The sequence below is a fragment of the Salvelinus fontinalis genome, chromosome 11 (assembly GCF_029448725.1).
Source record: "Salvelinus fontinalis isolate EN_2023a chromosome 11, ASM2944872v1, whole genome shotgun sequence".
NCBI classification, from domain to species: domain Eukaryota; kingdom Metazoa; phylum Chordata; class Actinopteri; order Salmoniformes; family Salmonidae; genus Salvelinus; species Salvelinus fontinalis.
Window position 1 is genome coordinate 19,800,856 of NC_074675.1, and position 21,517 is coordinate 19,822,372.

The following is a 21,517-nucleotide window of genomic DNA, read 5'->3' on the forward strand; positions in this document are numbered from 1 at the left end:
ACCTTACTTTGCCTATCTTAAATCAGCGGCCAAAATCGAAGTAAGTATACTCAGATCAAACACAGGAGCAATCTGAGCAATCTTTCGAATTCTTAGCATATTTAAACACCCCAATCGGCATCTCAGCTGTATATTTGATCTGCACATGTGCAAGCACCAGCCGAGCAAGTCTTTAACATGAACTAAGTGAGTTTGGAACAACTGAATGTATGCGCCTTAGAAGTAATTTTCACATACAAATTTCATATATTCAAAAAATAGCATGGTCACAGTGGTTGAATGTTCATTTAGATTGCCGATTTTCTGCATTCATCAGAGTGCTATTAGGTAGCCTGATTTCAGATGTGTCCATGTAAACAGGATAATTATAGAAATCATTTTTCTTGCAAAGCGTGTAAACGTTTTAATCAACTATCATATTAATCTGACTATCCACAACAATCGCATAAATATGTGCATGTAACGTACGGAGTGTGATTTCATATGTGTAGACAGGCATTGTTAATGTGCTAAATGCAACACCCTCCCAGCCATTAGGCCTGATCATTAGCAGGTGGAAAAATGTGTGTGGGAGAGTGTCATTCTTAATCTGCCTGTTTTAAATCTGTTGTATTTATTATGATATAAGACTCATATTTTTGAGTAAATCCTTTACCAGTCATATTTGAAACATATTAATGTGCCCATCAACAGCTGCTATCATCATACATCCCAGTTGACAAATTAATTATGTCAGTCAAGAGTTATAAAGGCATCAGATTGGCCTTTAGCAGCCCACCATGTGCATAGCCCCTCCTCTCCACGCACGAGTCCGTGCTGCGCCTGATGCAGTGGCTTGTGGATTCGATCTCTCTCAGGTTACACATGAGTTAGAGAAAGACCAGTTTAATGGGATATTTTCAGTAAACGCAAGAAAGCGAAAACTAGGTAAAACATTCACTTCATTTACAGAGATTTTATGTAGCCGAATATAACTATTGGAGCCAGCAGCTGTGGAATAGCTGCGATAGAGACAGGGCATTCATTGAAAAAGCAGACCTTTAGTATGCAATGCAGCCATGACAGGCAAGAGTAAGACAACTGTGAGGACGCTGGAGGATTTAACGCTCGATTCCGGTTATGGTGGAGCCGCTGACTCCTTCAGGTCTTCCAGTGTTTCGCTGTGTTGCTCATACACGAATCTGTCATATGCGCATGGGGGAAAATGCTGGCATCTGACCGAATCTATGCACAGCCGACACAACAGCTTGGACACGGTCAACACCGTCCTGGCGGAGGACACGGATATATTGGAGTTCTCCAGCCAATGCTCCAAGCTTCCCGAGCTTGAGGACGTGCCATGGAGCCTCAGCGAGGTGGAGTGCGCACTCAGGAAGAAAGAGGAGCTATGTGTGGGGAGCCCGTCACAAGAGGTCCTGGCCAAGCTCTCAGCACTGGTCAGTCGGGCGTTGGTGAGGGTCGCCCGGGAGGCTCAGCGCCTCAGTCTGCGCTATGCCAAGTGCACCAAGCACGAGATCCAAAGCGCCATCAAGATGGTTCTCTCCTGGACCATCTCTGTCAACTGCATCACCGCAGCTCTCGGTGCACTTTCACTCTATAATATGAGCACTAGGGATAAACTCTACCGGGGCAAGTCAGCACGGTGCGGGCTCGTCTTTTCTGTAGGACATTTTTTCAAGTGGATGGTTGAGAATCGAGTGGCACTCCGGGTCCATGAACACGCAGCTATATACTTCACTGCCTGTGTGGAAAGCCTGTTCCTTGAGGTATTCAGCCGAGTCCAGCGGATCGCGCTCATCGAGAATGACAACGGCACCTCCACATTTATGCTCGAGTCCCTAGAGCAGGCCATCAACAATGACTCAGAGATCTGGGGTCTGCTGCAGCCCAACCAGCACCTCATATGTGGGCATAATGCAAGTGGTAAGAAAAACAAAATACATGTTGCTCATTTTCTGTTGACAGAAATGTGTCCTGAGTGCAATCGGATATTTTATGTTGTGGGTTTTTCATTGGAAACTCATGTGGTTTCAAGCAGAATGTACTTTGTTCACCACATCGTTGGCACAGATCCTTTGTTTTTGTTTCTATTATTTGGCTGGCAGATCTGCCAGTGCATCAGGGGATATAGGGATATGTTAATAGGCGTCTGTTTGTATCATTGGCCTTTGCCAATGTTGTTGTGAATGAAGGTCACCTCACATCGAGTTGAGGGACTGCTTATAGAGGTGACTACATAAAGCTTATTTTAATGGGTCTTTCATAATTGAGCTATTTTGATAGAGGAACAAAATCTACGTCATCACGCACAGATTATTGGTTCATAATATGCATTTTTAAGCCACATTTTGTCATAGGTTAAGCGTTTTTTAAACCTATTTGCCAAAGTTAGGGTAGTAGGGGGTAGCTAGCTTCCTGGGGCAACTAACCCCCCCCCCCCCTTAATTTGCATTAAGACCCAAAGATGTCACAATTAACACTTTCTGTGTTGTAGATATATTCCAATGAAGTTAGATCTATAATTGTTTTTTAAATATACAAGAAGGAAAGCCTTAAGATAAATAATCTACTTGTTTAGAGAGAAAAATGTAGATCATTTGAGTAAAGTAGTAATATGTTGGATGAGTGTGTTGGGAACACACCCCAGGGGGGTAAGAGGGGGCTCTTACTAGGGGGTAATTGGGCCCCTGGGGGCTAGTTACCCCTTTGTGGTTAGGAATGTGTTTCTACCTGTGATATAGACAATGACTAGCCCAGTTAGCGCTAGTTTATGCTAATTTGCTAGCTAGTTACACCAACAGTAAATACTAGCCAGCTAGCTAGTAAGAATAAGCTGCTAGGAGTGCTAGCTAGCAACCTTACTAGTTGTAAATGTTTCCACTAGTGACTGATAGCTTTACAGTTATTGTTACTTTTTAGCCTTTTAGCTGTTTAACACAGCATTTTATGTAATATAGCTAGATACTGTAGCTAGCTACATTTTTAAGAGACCTTTTCAATTGGCATCTCTCCCCCTGTTTTCAGTCACAGGTGGGAACTGGATTAGGTGCATTTTTATGCATTTACACTATAAACACAAAAGTATGTGGACAGCCCTTTAAATTAGTGGATATTTCAGCCACACCTGTTGCTGACAGGTGTATAAAATCGAGCACACAGCCATGTAATCTCCATAGACATACATTGTCAGTATAATGACCTTGCTGAAGAGGTCAGTGACTTTCAACTTGGCACCGTCATTGGATGTCACCTTTCCAACAATTCAGTTCGTCAAATTTCTCCCCTGCAAGAGCTGCCCCGGTAAACTGGGGTGGTGCTGTTATTGTGGAGTGGAATCGTCTAGGAGAAACATCAGCTCAGTCGTGAAGTGGTAGGCCACACAAGTTCACAACACAGGATCGCTGAGTGCTAAAAAAATGTGTGTGTCCTCTGTTGCAACACTCACTACCGAGTTCCAAACTGCCTCTGGAAGAAACGTCAGCATAGGAACTGTTTGTCAGGAGCTTCATGAAATGGGTTTCCATGGCCAAGCAGTCGCACAAGCCTAAGATCATCATGCACAATGCCAAGCGTCGGCTGGAGTGGTGTAAAGCTCACCGCCATTGGACTCTGGAGCAGTGGAAACACGTTCTCTGGAGTGATGAATCACGCTTCACCCTCTCAGACCGATGGAATATTCCGGGTTTGGCGAATACCAGGAGAATGCTACCTGCCCGAATGTATAGTGCCAAATGTAAAGTTTGGTGGAGAAGGGATAATGGTGTGGGGAAGTTTTTCATGGTTCAGGCCAGGCCCCATAGTTCCAGTGAAGGGAAATCTTAATGCTACAGCATACAGTGACATTCTATATGATTCTATGCTTCCAACTTTGTAGCAACAGTTTGGGGTTATCCCTTTCCTGTGTCAGCATGACAATGCCCCCGTGCACAATGCGCGGTCAGTGCAGAAATAGTGGAAGAGATCGGTGTGGAAGAACATGACTGGCCTGTTCAGAGCCCTGACCTCAACTCCATTGAACACCTTTGGAATGAATTGGAACGCAGACTGCGAGCCGACACCACTAATGCTTTTGTGGCTGGATGTATTTGTATTTATTATGGATCGCCAACAGCTACTGCCAAGGCAGAAGCTACTCTTCCTGGGATCCAGCAAAATTAAGTCAGTTATACAATTTTGAAAACATAACAGTACATTCACAACAGATTTCACGACGCACTAAGTATGCCCTCAGACCCCTACTCCACTACCAAATATCTACAACCCAAAATCCATGTGTCTGTATAGTGCGTATGTTATCGTGTGTGTGTATACATGGTTCTGTGCCTATGTTTGTGTAGCTTCACAGTCCCCTCAGTTCCATAAGGTGTATTTTTTATCCGTTTTTTAAATTACATTTTACTACTTGAATCAGTTACTTGATGTGGAATAGAGTTTGATCTAGTTATACTGTATGCCTCCCATAGTCTGTTCTGGACTTGGGGACTGTGAAGAGACCTCACGAGTCATTGTTGTTAATGTCAAACTTGAGTTGCAAGTCATCATATTTGTGACTCGATTCCAAGTCATGTGACTCGAGTCGACACCTCTGGTAGATAAGGTACAATTGAATTCTGGACAAATATACTTCACTCTTTAAGAACAATCTTAGATAAAGCCCTACTCATATAAACCAATATTTATTTAGACTTTTGTTACTTTTTTTGCTTTCAGGTCCATGGGGAAGGGGTGGTAAAGGGTTGGGGATTATCTGGTCATTGTGGGGTGATTGGGGGAAATGTAAGGGGAGACTCAGAGGACGGATGGTGGGAGAAATTATTTGTTATAAAATAAGGCACAGCTCTCAGCCTTCAAATAAAACAATACTTTATTTACGACTGTTTTCATACGAAAATAATAGGTTCAAACATGAATGCTTTCATCTTAAAGTGAACTTTACATTTCGGATGCACCTCAACTACAGGTCGGCTTTGACCACTGTCTTTCTCTACGGATGAAGAAGTAACAGAAAGGGAATCCCATTTTCTTTGGTTATCATACCAAGGACAGAGTATTTTATGGTCAATTTGTATCCAGCCGGCAAGGTATGAAGTCTATGGACTAAATCACTGGTCTTTTTGCCCAGAGTATTCCGTAATAGAAAGCATGAAGGTAACTCTGCCAACAGAGCCCAAAACTATACTGAACAAAAATATAAATGAAACATGTAGAGTGTTGGTCCCAGGTAGTAGTACATTACTAGTAATACATTTCTTGTTTTCAATGCAATATTTTGTGAGTCTTTTAACCAAAATATCACAGATGAGACTAAAATTCAGCTGACCATTTTAAGGTTACCGTGGTAAAGGCGACTCAGGTCCTCAAATGTTTCTGTGATCTTTTAACTAGAGGCAGTTGATGCTTGAAAACCTACAAATGTTGCTGAGTTACAGCAGTTCTCTTTGAAAGAGTGGTTCAAGTTGCCTCCACAGCGACATGAGAGACAGATCAATAACTACAACAAGCATTTGGTTAGAGACATTACAGCTAAAGGTGGCACAACCAGTTATTGCATGTAAGGGGGCAATTACTTGTTCTCAACAGGGGCATTGGGTGTTGCATAACTTTGTTTTTTGAAATAAATTAAATAGGTATAATTGTGTTATTTGTTCACTCAGGTTCCCTTTATCTAATATTAGGTTTTGTTTGAAGATCTGATAACATTCAATATAAAAACATATGGAAAAGGTGAGAATTAGAAAGGGGGCAAATACTTTTTCACAGCACGATCTCTTCGTTAGTGGACTCAAACATTGTTTTGTTCACAAGTTAGGTTGTTTTTAAATGTAAATATCCAAGAAACACAAGGAAGTCTCACTATAGTAGATAGAAGCAATGAGCACAGGTATACAAGTTGATCTAAAACTGACTCTTTTCAGCTTCACGCAGTGCGCAGTCCCCCAGGCAGGAGGTGTTACTGCGCGAGGTGGGATATAACGCTAGGATTCGTATGTCTTTGTGCATTTTAAACAAAACTGCAGAAATACTTAACCTGTTGAGGATGGGGGCGCTGTTGAGACTATTTATGCTAATCGTGTAATTTTTGAAACGGCTTCCCACAAAATCCTTGATCGTACAATATGCATATTATTATTATTATTGGATAGAAAACAGTCTATAGTTTCTATAGGAGTTGAAATTTTGTCTCTAAGTGGAACAGAGCCCATTCTACAGCAATTTCCCTGACATGGAGTCAGATTTCAGAAATTTTGGCCACTTGTTTTGGCCAAAATTTGAAAAACTCGAAGTTCAAATGTTTGTGGAGTGAGAGTGAACCTTAGAAGCAGTGAAAAACCGTGGGTCAAGACTGGAAAAGGACCAGAAAAGTGACCACACGTGTCCAGAGAGACAAGTACAGACTGTTCCCGCCTGCTGCTGTGATTGAAATGGCTGATTCATTACTGGTGGAGCAGCTAAAGACCGCAAGGACATCAGCGAAGCGTCAGTTTTCCCGTCTGGCCAATAATGTGCTACGAATGCATACAATGATGTCAGAAGAGGAGCTCAGAGACAATTTTAGGAAGCTCACTGCAGAAGCTGGCAAAGTCCTGGAAGCCAACGATGATGTAGAGGGGCAATGCATTGAAGAAAACTCTGATGCAGAGGAGTTGAGCGAGCAGCAGAAGTCTGACTTGTTCAAAACAGCCAATGATTGTGAGAAAAAACTGCAAGAGCTAAAGGACCTCGTACAAAAGACATTGTGGGCCAATTTCGGGGAATATGAACTGACACAAGCAATTACAACAGCAGAGTCGCAAGCAGAAAACGTGGGAGCTGTGGACCCAAGTAAAAACCCAGATGCATATCTCTTCATGATCGGACAACTAGAGAAACTTCTGAAGGCTGCGAAAGAGGTGCATAAACATTGGAAGTGCTGGGCCCCCCCAGCAGAGCAACAACATTTCCAGAGTCGTATCAAAGACCTTGAAACTATCCTGCCAAATCTCACAATAAGACAAGCAGACTTTACAGGGGCACACGTTGGAGGAGAAACCAGCAGATTGAGTACTACTTCAAACAGTTCTGTGGCCACACCAGCAATTAAATTAAAGCCTGCTTCCCTCCCAAAGTTTTCTGGCATCCGCCGAGAGTTTCACCGGTGGAAAAAAGACTGGGAAGCGCTCCAGATGCAGGGAGAACCTACTGGATCCAGAGAGGTTAAAAAGTTCCAACTTCTCGACAGTGTGGATGAGAAGACCATACGAGACCTTCACCTGACAACTTACACAACTGCTGAGGAGGTTTTCCGGGTCTTGGAGAACCGCTTTGGAAATAAGACAACTATAGCCCTTGAGATAGTAGAAGAGCTCCAAAGACTCCCAGCAGTTAAAGGTAACCAGCCCAGGAGGATTGTTGAGCTCATCCAATCAGTAGAAAAAGCCCTGGTCGATCTGAACGAGCTTGGCAAGACCGGTGCTATAAAGAACCCTCTTGTAACAAGGACAATAGAGAGCAAACTTCCTGATGGCCTGAAGAAGGAATGGCTTCTTCATGTAGCTGGCAAAGGTGATGAAGCTGAAGAAGACAAGCGATTTGACTACCTACACAAGTTTCTTCAAGGTCAAGAAGCCATCTATGAGAAGCTGGACCAACTGAGAGAGGAGGAACCAAAACCTAAATCTGAACCTCGGCAAGCTCGAACCAGAATCTCCACCCAACTATGCGACCAGGCTCAAGGATGTGTGGTCTGCGGAGACTGCAAGCATAAGAAAAGGCTATATTTCTGCCAAAAGTTTCGCACGCTTAAGCTGTCAGAGAAAATAGATGCTGTCAGGAAGCTGGGAGCCTGCAAAAGACGCCTGGAGATGCACAAGGAAGGTGACTATTGTAAATCAGAGTTTCTGTGCAGGAGGCCAGACTGCATAGAACAGCGTGCTGCAGAACACCACTATTACCTCTGCCCGAGAGCTGGTACATCCAAAGGGAATGTCGTCCAGAGATCCAATAACAGCAAAGTGGGAGGTGACACAAGCGAGCGTTATACCCAAGCCCAAGAAGAGTTCATTAAAAGTCTCTCACCTGAACTTGCAGAGAAGTGTTGCAATGCCTTTTGCAACACTATAGCCAGAACCTCTCTTGTGTCTAACCAACCCAGTCTTCTAGCAGAGAATGGAATAGTGGAGTGGCCAGTCATCATGATGCTCTTAGAGGTCACGGCCAATGCAGGACAAAAAGTTGGGACTTTGATCGACCTGGCATCGGATACAAACTATATAACTCATGATGCAGCTGATCGTTTGAACCTTAGAAGTGAAGCCATAACCCTTGTTGTCCATGGTGTGGGAGGAATGAAAGTTCAAGTCACCACAAAACGGTACCTCCTAAAGACCCGGGTCCGCACAGAGCAAGGCAATGTCAGATCCCACCAACTCCTCTGATATGGTTTGGACAGCATTGCAGAGATTCACAAACATGTGACAGCCAAAAGACTCCAAAAATTCTTTCCAGACGTCCCCCAAAATGAACTTGTTAGACCAAGACAGATACAGCTTTTGATAAGCCATAAGGAAGGGCGACTGGTCCCACAGAAAATACGCACCGTTGGGGACCTTGTACTATGGGATGGGCCATTGGGAAAGACAATTGCAGGGACACACCCTGGTCTGTTTGAAGAGGTTACAGCACACCAGTCCAGAGCGCACTTCGCCAGATCCATGAGAACAGCAGCATTGATGTATGAAGAACATATCTGCGCCAAACCTACCATCAAGTCTTCTTATTCTGCTATTTCCACTCGGGATTTTATTGAGTGGTGGAGATGGGATAGCATTGGCGCCCCCTGCACCCCAAAATGTGGAGGATGTCGCTGCGGCAGTTGTCAACTTGGTGGCAAAGAAATGACTCTGGCCGAAGAAAGGGAGCTGGAAGTTGTTAACCTGTCTAGGATCAGCGTGGCGCTAGCGGCACACCCCCCCCCCCCCCACTGAAAAACCAGTGCCGCGAAATTCAAAAAAAACATTTTTTTTAAATATTTAACTTTCACACATTAAAGTCCAATACAGCTAATGAAAGACACAGATCTTGTGAATCCAGTCAACATTTCCGATTTTTAAAATGTTTTACAGGGAAGACACAATATGTAAAGATGTACATCTATTACCTAAAAACACATTAGCATAATCCACCATCTTTTATTTGTCCACCAACACCAGTAGCCATCACCAATTCGGCTAAACTAAGATATTTATAGCCCCTAACCAACAAAAAAACTCATTAGATGACAGTCTGATAACATATTTATGGTATGGGATAGGTTTTGTTAGAAAAAAGTGCATATTTCAGGTAGATGGCATAGTTTACAATTGCACCCACCATCACAAATGGACTAGAATAATTACAATGAGCAACGTGTTTACCTAACTACTAATCATCAAACATTTCGTAAAAATACACAGCATACACGAATCGAAAGACACAGATCCTGTGAATACAGACAATATTTCAGATTTTCTAAGTGTCTTACAGCGAAAACACAATAAATCGTTATATTAGCTTAGCACATAGCAATTAGCAGCCCAGCATTGATTCTAGCCAAAGTGAGCGATAAAAGTCAACATCGCCAAAAGATATTAATTTTTTCACTAACCTTCTCAGAATTCTTCCGATGACACTCCTGTAACATCACATTACAACATGCATATACAGTTTGATCGAAAATGTTTATATTTAGCCACCAAAATCATGGTTAGACAATGTGAAATGTAGACAAGCTGGTAAAGAAAAAGTCCTTGCGCCACTTAGACAGTGATCTACTCTTATACATAAATACTCATAAACGTGACTAAAAAATACAGGGTGGACAGGGATTGATAGACAATTTAATTCTTAATACAATTGCGTTATTACATTTTTTAATTTATCCTTACTTTTCAATACAGTTTGCGCCAAGCGAAGCTACGTCAAAAAACATGGCGTCCTAAGCCACTAAAATGTTTCGACAGAAACACGATTTATCATAATAAAAATGTCCTACCTTGAGCTGTTCTTCCATCAGTATCTTGGGCAAAGGATCCTTTCTTGGGAGAAATTGTCTTTTGGTGGAAAGCTGTCCTCTTGCCATGTGGAAATGTCAACTGCGTTCGGGATGAACTGAAAAGCGTGCCCAACTTTTCACATCGTTGCAAAAATAAATGTCCCAAAATCGCACTAAACGGATATAAATTGCTATAAAACGCTTTAAATTAACTACCTTATGATGTTTTTAACTCCTATAACGAGTGAAAAGATGACCGGAGAAATATAACAGGCTAAACTAACGCTTGGAACAGGTGCGCGCCGGTGTCCTCTAGGCTCATGACGCAGCTCCCAAAGAATGACTAGCTTCAGGGTTTTTTCATTTGTAGGGCCTGTGAACGCGCAATCGACCCCGTTGGAATCGTCATCACGTAAAGGCATCCAGGGGAAGACGTAAGAAGTGTCCGTATAGTCATAGCAACGACAGTGCCCCTTTAACTGACTTCAGAAGAGTGGCCAACATTTCTCAAATCTGACTCCATGTCAGGGAAATTGCTGTAGAATGGGCTCTGTTCCACTTAGAGACAAAATTTCAACTCCTATAGAAACTATAGACTGTTTTCTATCCAATAATAATGATAATATGCATATTGTACGATCAAGGATTTTGTGGGAAGCCGTTTAAAAAATTAGCCAAATTAGCATAAATAGTCTAAACAGCGCCCCCATCCCCAACAGGTTAAGGGTGGCCTGACTTATGTTGGTGCTGATGACCACAGTGATAGTCCACACTGGCATGCAAGGTATCCATGGCTCATTGACCCATCTACATTGCCAAACAACATAAAAGCAGTGGAGGCAACCTTTCTCAGAACAGAGAGACAGCTCGCCAAAGAACCGCAGTGGAAAAAAGCCTATGGTGCTCAAGTCCACGAAATGGTTGACCGCCGGGCTGCAAGAAAGCTGACCAAAGAGGATCTAACCAACTGGAATGGACCTGTCTGGTATAGTAGTCATCTTATCGCACCCAACCCCCTCTCTGTTACAACTCCGGTAAGACTTGTCTGGAACAGCAGTCAGAAGTACAAAGGCCAAAGTCTGAATGACCTTCTGATGAAAGGCCCTGACGTTCTCAATCCGATTCGAGCTGTCCTCCTCAAGTTCCGCCAAGGCTCCTACGCCGCTTTAGGAGACGTCAGAAAAATGTACAATTCTGTGTGGCTCGAGGAGAGGGAAGTCCATCTACACCGGTTCTTGTGGCGGGATTCAGAGGGCGATGAGGTGGAACAATACGCCATAACCAGAGTGAATATCGGGGACAAGCCAGCAGGGTGCATAGCACAACTGGCCATGAGGGAGACGGCTAACCTGCCTCAATTCAGCCACCTCACAGATGAATGGCAAGTATTACATGAGCACAGCTACGTCGATGACATCTTGACATCCCACAACTGCCCTGAAAAGCTCGAAGTCATCACAAAGAATGTGGAGCTGATTCTAAAAGCAGGAGGGTTTGCACTGAAGCCTTTGGTCTTCTCAGGCCAAAATAAAGGAGAAAGAGAAAAGGCATCACCAAATATTGTTGTCCTGCCAAATCAGCTTAAGGAGGAAGACAACAAGGCGCTCGGTCTCGGCTACATTGTGGATGAAGACATGTTGCATGTCATGGTGAGGGTCAACTTCTCCAGGCGGAAGAAAAAGATGAGACTTGGGCAAGACTTACTACTAGAAGAAGTACGAGCACAGACACCAGACCCGCTGACAAGACGTGAACTGCTGAGTCAAGTTGCTGGTTTGTACGACCCAGTTGGCCTGACAACGCCATCAAAGCAAAGAGGGGCTATCTTGGTCCGAAGGGCATTCCAAGAGGCAAAATCAAAGTGCAGCATGGTCAAGGACACATGGGACCTTCCCCTGTCGGATGAGCTCCGCAAAGATGGAATTGGAATTTTTGAGGAGTACGTCCAGCTAAGCAAAGTAATGTTCCCAAGAGCTCTTACTCCACCAAAGGCAACAACTGAACCAGTCGCTGTCACTTTTTCAGATGGCAGTGAAAGCTCCTATGGTGCTGTCCTCTACCTGCGGTGGAACTGCAACAAACAATTAACAATTCGACTAGTGGAGTCCAAAGCAAAGCTGACACCACTAGACCAGAAGGGGGATGCAGTCAAAGCAGAACTTTGCGGTGCAGTCTTTGCAAGCCGCCTGAAAAAGTACTTTGAACAGCATACCCAGATCCAGATAAAAAGGTGGTACCATTTGTTAGACGGTCAGACTGTTCTTGGAGCTATCCAGCGAGAAAGCTATGGATTTCAGACTTTCTTCGCTAATAGAATTGGAGAGATCCAAGAGAGCACACGGCTACAGGACTGGTGGTGGATCCCTGGACCACTCAACATAGCCGACATTATCACTCGAGGAGCTGGGCCAAAGGAACTTGATGCCCATTCAGAGTGGCAGCAAGGGCCAGAGTTTCTATATCTTCCAGAGAGCGAGTGGCCAATTATGTCGTCAAAAGATGTGTCTGTGACAGCTCGAGAGAGCATTAACAATATGCAAAAGAAGTAATTTGTGGCAGCACTCACCAGAGCCCAAGCGAAAAGAAGTCTTCCAAGTCTTGTGGGACGATTTCCTGCAGGTGCAGCTGTCCTAAACTTGGTGGATGAGAGGCGCTTTAGTAGCCTAAAGTGTCTAATCAAGACGGTTGCTTTGATCTGGAGAGCCGCCAAAAAGTTTAGATCTGCAACAAAATCCATTGAGACCCCAAAGTGGGAGGCGATTCCCACAAAAGGAGTTATCACTGCCACAGAACGTCAAGAGGCAATAAGAGACATCTATCTTGCTGCTCACGAGGGGGTGACGTTCCCAACTACCACTACGGACCGCTTGGTTGTGTACAGAGAGCCAGAATCTGGGTTACTAGTCTGCGGTGGGAGAATCCATGGCTTCAGGGAGGATGGCGCTGCAGTTCCCCTTCTGCCTTTCAATGCATGGGTCTCTACTTTATTGGCACGGGAGGCGCACGATGAGGGTCATGTAGGTGTGGCTGCAACCCTGCTGAAAATGAGTAGGAAAGCCTGGGTCATCCAAGGAAGAAAAATTTCCCAAAAAGTAGTGGATAACTGCCTTTTCTGCAAAAAGTCAAGAGCAAGAAGGTGCGAACAGGTAATGGCTGACTTACCTGCTGAAAGAGCCACACCTGCAGCTCCGTTCGAGTTCACTACAGTCGACCTCTTCGGACCGTACCTTGTCAAAGATGACATCAAGAAACGGGTCTCAATGAAAGTGTGGGGTGTCGTCTTCAGCTGTATGGCCAGCAGGGCAATTCATGCAGACCTGGTCAACACAATGTCGACAGAGAGCTTCTTGATGGCTTACCAACGCTTTACTGCAATTAGAGGGCACCCAAGAAAGATCTGGTCCGACCCGGGGACAAACTTCATCGGCGCCAAACCTGTCCTAAGAGAGCTGTACCAGTTCCTGGATGCTCAGAATAGAGCTTCAATAGAAGAGATGTCGGCTCAAAAAGGTACCAAATGGGAGTGGACAATTCACCCTGCTGACTCACCTCACCGCAATGGGGCTGCTGAAGCCGCTGTTTGCATTCTCAAGAAGGCACTGCAGAGCCTGGGCAACAACACAGGCCTTAGCTACAGCGAGCTTCAGACAACACTACAACTTGCTGCAAACCTTGCCAACGAATGCCCAATAGATGCCAGGGTGCAGAGCCATGAAGAAAGCGTGCAGTATGTGTCACCCAACACACTTCTCCTGGGCTGGGCCTCTCCAAGCGGTGAGATCAGAACATTTGACTTTGCGAACTACCCTTACAAGAGACTCAGAGATGCAGAACCAGGTCAACAAATTCTGGAGGTCTTGGAGCCAGCTTGCCGGCCCAAACTTATTTCTGAGAAGTAAATGGCACACTTCATATCGCAACGTTGATGTCGGAGGTAATGTCTGGTTGTGTGACCAAAATGCAGTGAGGGGCCAATTCAAGCTAGGACGGGTGATGAGCATTAATCCAGATGCTAAGAGCATTGTTCGAGACGTGAACGTCAAAGTGGTCCAAAGCTCCTGCCTTCCTGTCACAAAACCCGCACTAAACCGGCCATCGGCCAAAGTCCTGAAAGAAGCTACGCAAACCACAGTCCTGCACAGAGATGTTCGACGCCTGGTTGTCTTGCTACCAGTTGAGGATCAAACTCGGAGCTGACCGGCAGTATGTAGGTGCTGATTTACAATCTTTCCATCGGTTACCGTGGGAAGATTGAGTGGGAGGTGTGCTGACAAACTGCCTGGGAGCTCCTCAGTGGTGAAACTCCTCCTCCTTCAATCAGTGGTGAACCAGGTGGAACAAATCTTCCAGGCAATCTGGGCGTGCCAGCACCTGGCTCTGCTGTTGTCTTTAGAACGCAGTGAAAGGAGCATTTATAGCACCACAAGACCAAGGAAACTTCATCTATGTGATCAAGGTGACTGTGCAAGTCCAAGCCCTCCACAAAACTGTGAAAGACAGCCGGTAAGCGCCATGTTTTGTTAGACTGACTTAAGCAGTGCACTGCTAATGATACTCTGGAAAACACAGACTTAACTCTTAACTTTGATAGGACTTTTGCAGTGGTATTTATAACTTCAAATGTTGTTTGTGGGGTATAAAGTAAGAAGAGCCAAATTCATTGTTGATAGAACTTGTTTGAAATGGTTAAAAGTAATTTAAACTTTGTAGAAATCTTAGTAAACCAAGTTCTTAATTCAGTAACAAATGTATAGTCTGGAAAATCTTTGGCTAAAAGATGTAGGATTTGTCTGCTTAACTGCTGATTAGAAAATAAGTGTGGTTTTTTGCTACTAGAGGTATTTTGAATGTGTTTGGCTAAAATGCAAATTTGGATAAAAGTGTACTGATTCTGCTCATTTGATTAAAAATGGTGGGTTTCTATTTTGGGAAACATTTGCTTAACAGTGGAAACCTTGTATTTGATAATGGCAGAAATGTGTTTCTGAGGTGAATGTGGATAATTTTGTGTATTTAATTAGGCTGTCAACTCAAATAATCACTTGTATTTGTCATCTCTATTTTGAGGTTTTTCACCTGTTTACTGCCAACCAAAGAATGGTAAATAAAAGACAAACAACTGATTCTATGGCTGTTTATTGAGTGAAATCCAGTTAAAATCTTCACGTGGAGGGATTGTCCTTTTCAAGTGGGGAATTGCACAAGAAAGAGGTCAAAACTTGACAGTTCTGGAGTCAGTTAAAAGGGCACTGTTATTGCTATGACTATACGGACACTGCTTACGTCTTCCCCTGGATGCCTTTACGTGATGACGATTTCAATGGGGTCGATTGCGCGTTCACAGGCACTATAAATTAAAAAACCCTGTAGCTAGCAAGTCTTTTCTTGGTGCGTAACGCGCGTGGAGGACACCGACCCGCTCCTGTTCCAAGCGTTAGTTTAGCCTGTTAGATTTCTCCGGTCATCTTTTTACTCGTTATAGGAGTTAAAAACATCATAAGGTAGTTAATTTAAAGCGTTTTATAGCAATTTATATCCGTTTAGTGCGATTTTGGGACATTTATTTTTGAAACGCTGTGAATAGCTGGGCACGCTTTTCAGTTCATCCCGAACGCAGTTGGCATTTCCACATGGCAAGAGGACAGCTTTCCACCAAAAGACGATTACTCCCAAGAAAGGATCCTTTGCCCAAGATACTGATGGAAGAACAGCTCAAAGTAGGACATTTTTATTATGATAAATCGTGTTTCTGTCGAAAAATGTTAGTGGCTTAGGACGCCATGTTTTTTGACGTAGCTTCGCTTGGCGCAAACTGTATTGAAAAGTAAGGATAATTTAAAAAATGTAATTCCGCAATTGTATTAAGAATTAAATTGTCTATCAATCCCTGTCCACCCTATATTTTTTTGTCACGTTTATGAGTATTTATGTATAAGAGTAGATCACTGTCTAAGTTGCGCAAGGACATTTTCTGACCAGCTGAGCTACATTTCACATTGTCTAACCATGATTTTGGTGGCTAAATATAAACATTTTCGATCAAACTCTATATGGATTGTGTAATATGATGTTACAGGAGTGTCATCGGAAGAATTCTGAGAAGGTTAGTGAAAAAATTAATATATTTTGGCGATGTTGACTTTTATCGCTCACTTTGGCTAGAATCAATGCTGGGCTGCTATGTGCTATGCTAATATAACGATTTATTGTGTTTTCGCTGTAAGACACTTAGAAAATCTGAAATATTGTCTGTATTCACAGGATCTGTGTCTTTCGATTAGTGTATGCTGTGTATTTTTACGAAATGTTTGATGATTAGTAGTTAGGTAAACACGTTGCTCATTGTAATTATTCTAGTCCATTTGTGACGGTGGGTGCAATTGTAACCTATGTCATCTACCTGAAATATGCACTTTTTTCTAACAAAACCTATCCCATACCATAAATATGTTATCAGACTGTCATCTGATGAGTTTTTTTGTTGGTTAGGGGCTATAAATATCTTAGTTTAGCCGAATTACATTTACGTCATTTAGCAGACGCTCTTATCCAGAGCGACTTACAAATTGGTGCATTCACCATTGGTGATATTGGTGATAGCTACTGGTGTTGGTGGACAAATAAAAGATGGTGGATTATGCTAATGTGTTTTTAGGTAATAGATGTACATCTTTACATATTGTGTCTTCCCTGTAAAACATTTTAAAAATCGGACATGTTGACTGGATTCACAAGATCTGTGTCTTTCATTAGCTGTATTGGACTTTAATGTGTGAAAGTTAAATATTTAAAAAAAATGTTTTTTTTGAATTTCGCGGCACTGGTTTTTCAGTGGGGGGGGGGGGGGGGGGTGCCGCTAGCGGCACGCTCATCCTAGACAGGTTAAACAGCTACGGCAGCATTTTTTGGGCTATAAATCAAAACTTCCACATGGGCCTAGACTTGACATTTGCTTGCACTGTAGAGCCCCGAGTTGACCACCCGCCAACGGGGCTGGTTAATTAGTCATTCTTACCCGCCAATGCCAAAATCTACCGCATTTGGCGGGTGTTCATTTTTGGCACTGTCTGCCAAGATTAGTTCTTAGAGCTCTGCTCTTGGATGAACTCTGCTTTGCAAAATAGGCCATTTGATTTCCATGCACAGTGAATTATTTACAACTCAGGGCAGAGTAGACCATAATAAGGAAGTGTGAATAAACTATGTTCTTATTAAAATAAGTTAACGTCGATGGATAGTGTAAAGAGAATTTGACAACAGATGAAAAGTAAGCAGTTCCTACAGCTTTGCTTGCACATTTCAGTATTCCTGTCTTTGTTTGGCAACAGCGACACACGTTGCGTCAGAAATCATGCGGCACCATTGATATCCAACTCCCAGAGGTATCTCCTTGATACGGTAGATGGCAGGAGATATTTCTTCATTGCCTACATGGCATGGCTACTGTATTAACGTGTGACTCATCAGTGCATGGGAAAACGATATGAGGGAGTAATGGTGACAACACTGCAGCATTCTGGGCTTGCACCCCATGGAGTGCGCTGCATTATATGTCTAAGAGTTTAGCCACACGATGTGTCGTCGGGGTTCTCATGTAAGATGTAATCTAAGACAATATGATCCAGGAATGTAGATGTACTAGCATTCCACACAAAGTCTAATTGAGTTGACGTCACTTCATTTCAAATCCATGTCGCTGCACCATGCTTGGCAAGAGTTACTCCTTTTATGCATAGTAAGCTAGATTAGGTTCACTCCCCTGACTTTGATTTGAGGTTTCCTTGCTGTACACAGCACAATCACCTGCCGAGCTGAGTCACACTAAATAAAACGGTGCTATTGAGAGCCACATCACCTGCCTCAGTGCGAAGGGGTGAGAACCTGTGTAAGCTGCCCACGTCCTCTTTCCCTCCTATCCCTCTGTGGAGGTGGTGAAGTGGTCAACACAATGCCGCATTTTTGCAGTAACCAGGCAACAGCCCTGGCGTGTCATTGGAGGTGTGTTTACCAGAGTGCTGAGGACAAAGAAGGATCTTCTCAGAGGCTTCTGCTATACAGCCTTGGCTTCGCCAGCAGAATGGATTTCAGCTTGTGATTTCCTTTCTAAAGCAATATCCAGCTATTTTACAGCTTGCTGTTTCTCTGTTGCCCTCCACTCCCACCTCTCCAGGATCTAGGCTGTCATGAAAATGACTGGGTTGGGAGTTGGACTCTTGCATTCTTCTGTATTCAGTCAGTATCTGTATCTTGTATTTCAGACTTAAAAATAATAAAACATGTTTATCCCTACCCAGTGGATAATACCCATATTGGGTCACTTGTCTTAGGTCGACAAGTGCGGTGTGATACTGCTCGTGTGTGTGTGTGTGTACATGCATAAGAGTCAAGTCTTTACACAAGCTAAAGATCAGAGGATCTCCCCATGACAGCGCTTCACTCCATGCCTGTGGTTAAGGTGATACCAGCTGGATGTGTAAAGAGGGATATCGATGATCTGTGTTGCTGTGTTCAGGAATAGGCAGACTCATGCTCTAAACGTGGAACAAATGATGATAAATTCAACAATTTAGCCGTGGTGCAACAATTTAAGTTTTTCTTTCCCAATTAGAGATCCCATGCCTGGCTGAGGACGCACCTGGTGTTAAGAAACATTCTTAAATTTCAAAGCTGTAATTGTCTAATTTCACAATGCACCCAATTTTCTTATCGACAGTAGTCAAATCATATCCAATTTTATTGGTCACATACACGTGTTTAGCAGATGTGTAACGGTAATCCTCCTCCTCTTCATCAGAAGAGGAGGAGTAGTGATCGAACCAAGGCGCAGCGTAGTGAAATGACATGATTTATTGAACACGACGGAAAAACAAACTAAACTTGCATAAACAAACAAAACAAATAAACGATGCAGACAGACCTGAACGACGAACTTACATATAACGTGAAGAACGCAATGAACAGGAACAGACTACATAAAACAAACAAACCGTAAACAGTCCCGTATGGTGCAAACATATACACAGACACAGGAGACAATCACCCACAACGAACACTGTGAAAACGCCTACCTAAATATGACTCTTAATTAGAGGAACGCCAAACACCTGCCTCTAATTAAGAGCCATACCAGGCAACCCAATAAACCAACACAGAAACAGAAAACATAGAATGCCCACCCAAACTCACGTCCTGACCAACTAACACATATAACAAACTAACAGAAATAGGTCAGGAACGTGACAAGATGTTATTGCGGGTGTAGTGAAATACTTGTGCTTCTAGTTCCGACAGTGTAGCAATATCTAACAAGTAATATCTAACATTCGCAACAAATACCTAATACACACATCTAAGTAAAGGAATGGAATTAAGAATATATAAATATATGGATGAGCAATGTCAGAGTGGCATAGACTAAGATATAGTAGAATAGTACAGAATACAGTATATACATATCACATTTTATTAGTCACATCCACCAAATACATCAGGTGTAGACCTTACAGTGAAATGCTAACTTACGAGCCCCTAACCAACAATGCAGTTAAAATATATATATATATATATATTGTATTTCTTATTCTTATCTGTAACAAGTAATTAACCTGTCTAGGATCAGCGTGGCGCTAGCGGCACACCCCCCCCCCCCACTGAAAAACCAGTGCCGCGAAATTCAAAAAAAATATATTTTTAAAATATTTAACTTTCACACATTAAAGTCCAATACAGCTAATGAAAGACACAGATCTTATGAATCCAGTCAACATTTCCGATTTTTAAAATGTTTTACAGGGAAGACACAATATGTAAAGATGTACATCTATTACCTAAAAACACATTAGCATAATCCACCATCTTTTATTTGTCCACCAACACCAGTAGCCATCACCAATTCGGCTAAACTAAGATATTTATAGCCCCTAACCAACAAAAAAACTCATTAGATGACAGTCTGATAACATATTTATGGTATGGGATAGGTTTTGTTAGAAAAAAGTGCATATTTCAGGTATATGGCATAGTTTACAATTGCACCCACCATCACAAATGGACTAGAATAATTACAATGAGCAACGTGTTTACCTAACTACTAATCATCAAACATTTCGTAAAAATACACAGCATACACGAATCGAAAGACACAGATCCTGTGAATACAGACAATATTTCAGATTTTCTAAGTGTCTTACAGCGAAAACACAATAAATCGTTATATTAGCTTAGCACATAGCAATTAGCAGCCCAGCATTGATTCTAGCCAAAGTGAGCGATAAAAGTCAACATCGCCAAAAGATATTAATTTTTTCACTAACCTTCTCAGAATTCTTCCGATGACACTCCTGTAACATCACATTACAACATGCATATACAGTTTGATCGAAAATGTTTATATTTAGCCACCAAAATCATGGTTAGACAATGTGAAATGTAGACAAGCTGGTAAAGAAAATGTCCTTGCGCCACTTAGACAGTGATCTACTCTTATACATAAATACTCATAAACGTGACTAAAAAATATAGGGTGGACAGGGATTGATAGACAATTTAATTCTTAATACAATTGCGTTATTACATTTTTTAATTTATCCTTACTTTTCAATACAGTTTGCGCCAAGCGAAGCTACGTCAAAAAACATGGCGTCCTAAGCCACTAAAATGTTTCGACAGAAACACGATTTATCATAATAAAAATGTCCTACCTTGAGCTGTTCTTCCATCAGTATCTTGGGCAAAGGATCCTTTCTTGGGAGAAATCGTCTTTTGGTGGAAAGCTGTCCTCTTGCCATGTGGAAATGTCAACTGAGTTCGGGATGAACTGAAAAGCATGCCCAACTTTTCACATCGTTGCAAAAATAAATGTCCCAAAATCGCACTAAACGGATATAAATTGCTATAAAACGCTTTAAATTAACTACCTTATGATGTTTTTAACTCCTATAACGAGTGAAAAGATGACCGGAGAAATATAACAGGCTAAACTAACGCTTGGAACAGGAGAGGGTCGGTGTCTTCCACGCGCGTTACGCAGCAAGAAAAGACTTGCTAGCTAAAGGTTTTTTTCATTTGTAGGGCCTGTGAACGAGCAATCGATCCCGTTGGAATCGTCATCACGTAAAGGCATCCAGGGGAAGACGTAAGAAGTGTCCGTATAGTCATAGCAACGACAGTGCCCTTTTAAATGACTTCAGAAAAGTGGCCAACATTTCTCAAATCTGACTCCATGTCAGGGAAATTGCTGTAGAATGGGCTCTGTTCCACTTAGAGACAAAATTTCAACTCCTATAGAAACTATAGACTGTTTTCTATCCAATAATAATAATAATATGCATATTGTACGATCAAGGATTTTGTGGGAAGCCGTTTAAAAAATTAGCCACATTAGCATAAATAGTCTAAACAGCGCCCCCATCCCCAACAGGTTAAAGAGCAGCAGTAAAATAACAATAGTGAGACTATATACGGGGGGACGGGGGGGGGCGGGGGTACCGGTACAGAGTCAATGTGCAG

At 42.7% G+C, this 21,517-nt stretch overlaps 2 protein-coding genes across 4 annotated transcripts in view; both read left to right on the top strand.

The window, feature by feature from the left end:
* The first annotated feature begins 805 nt into the window (after positions 1–805).
* LOC129865251 (ankyrin repeat and BTB/POZ domain-containing protein 3-A-like) overlaps positions 806–21,517 on the top strand; it is a 221,154-nt gene continuing 200,442 nt past the window's right edge. For all 3 annotated transcript variants that reach the window (XM_055937880.1, XM_055937881.1, XM_055937882.1), the window contains exon 1: positions 806–1,923. In XM_055937880.1, the coding sequence (XP_055793855.1) occupies positions 1,059–1,923 (865 nt within the window). In that variant the 5' untranslated portion in view covers positions 806–1,058. The remainder of the gene's footprint in view (positions 1,924–21,517) is intronic.
* On the top strand, positions 13,039–15,256 carry LOC129865253 (uncharacterized). Its single transcript, XM_055937885.1, has 2 exons — positions 13,039–14,512; positions 15,077–15,256. Exon 1 carries the CDS (start codon positions 13,054–13,056, stop codon positions 13,906–13,908), a length of 855 nt encoding a protein of 284 aa, XP_055793860.1. The 5' UTR covers positions 13,039–13,053; the 3' UTR covers positions 13,909–14,512; positions 15,077–15,256.

What these genes read in the sequence shown, in the direction of transcription:
- LOC129865253 (XM_055937885.1), top strand. Translation starts at nt 13,054, where the DNA reads ATGAGTAGGAAAGCCTGGGTCATCCAAGGAAGAAAAATTTCCCAAAAA.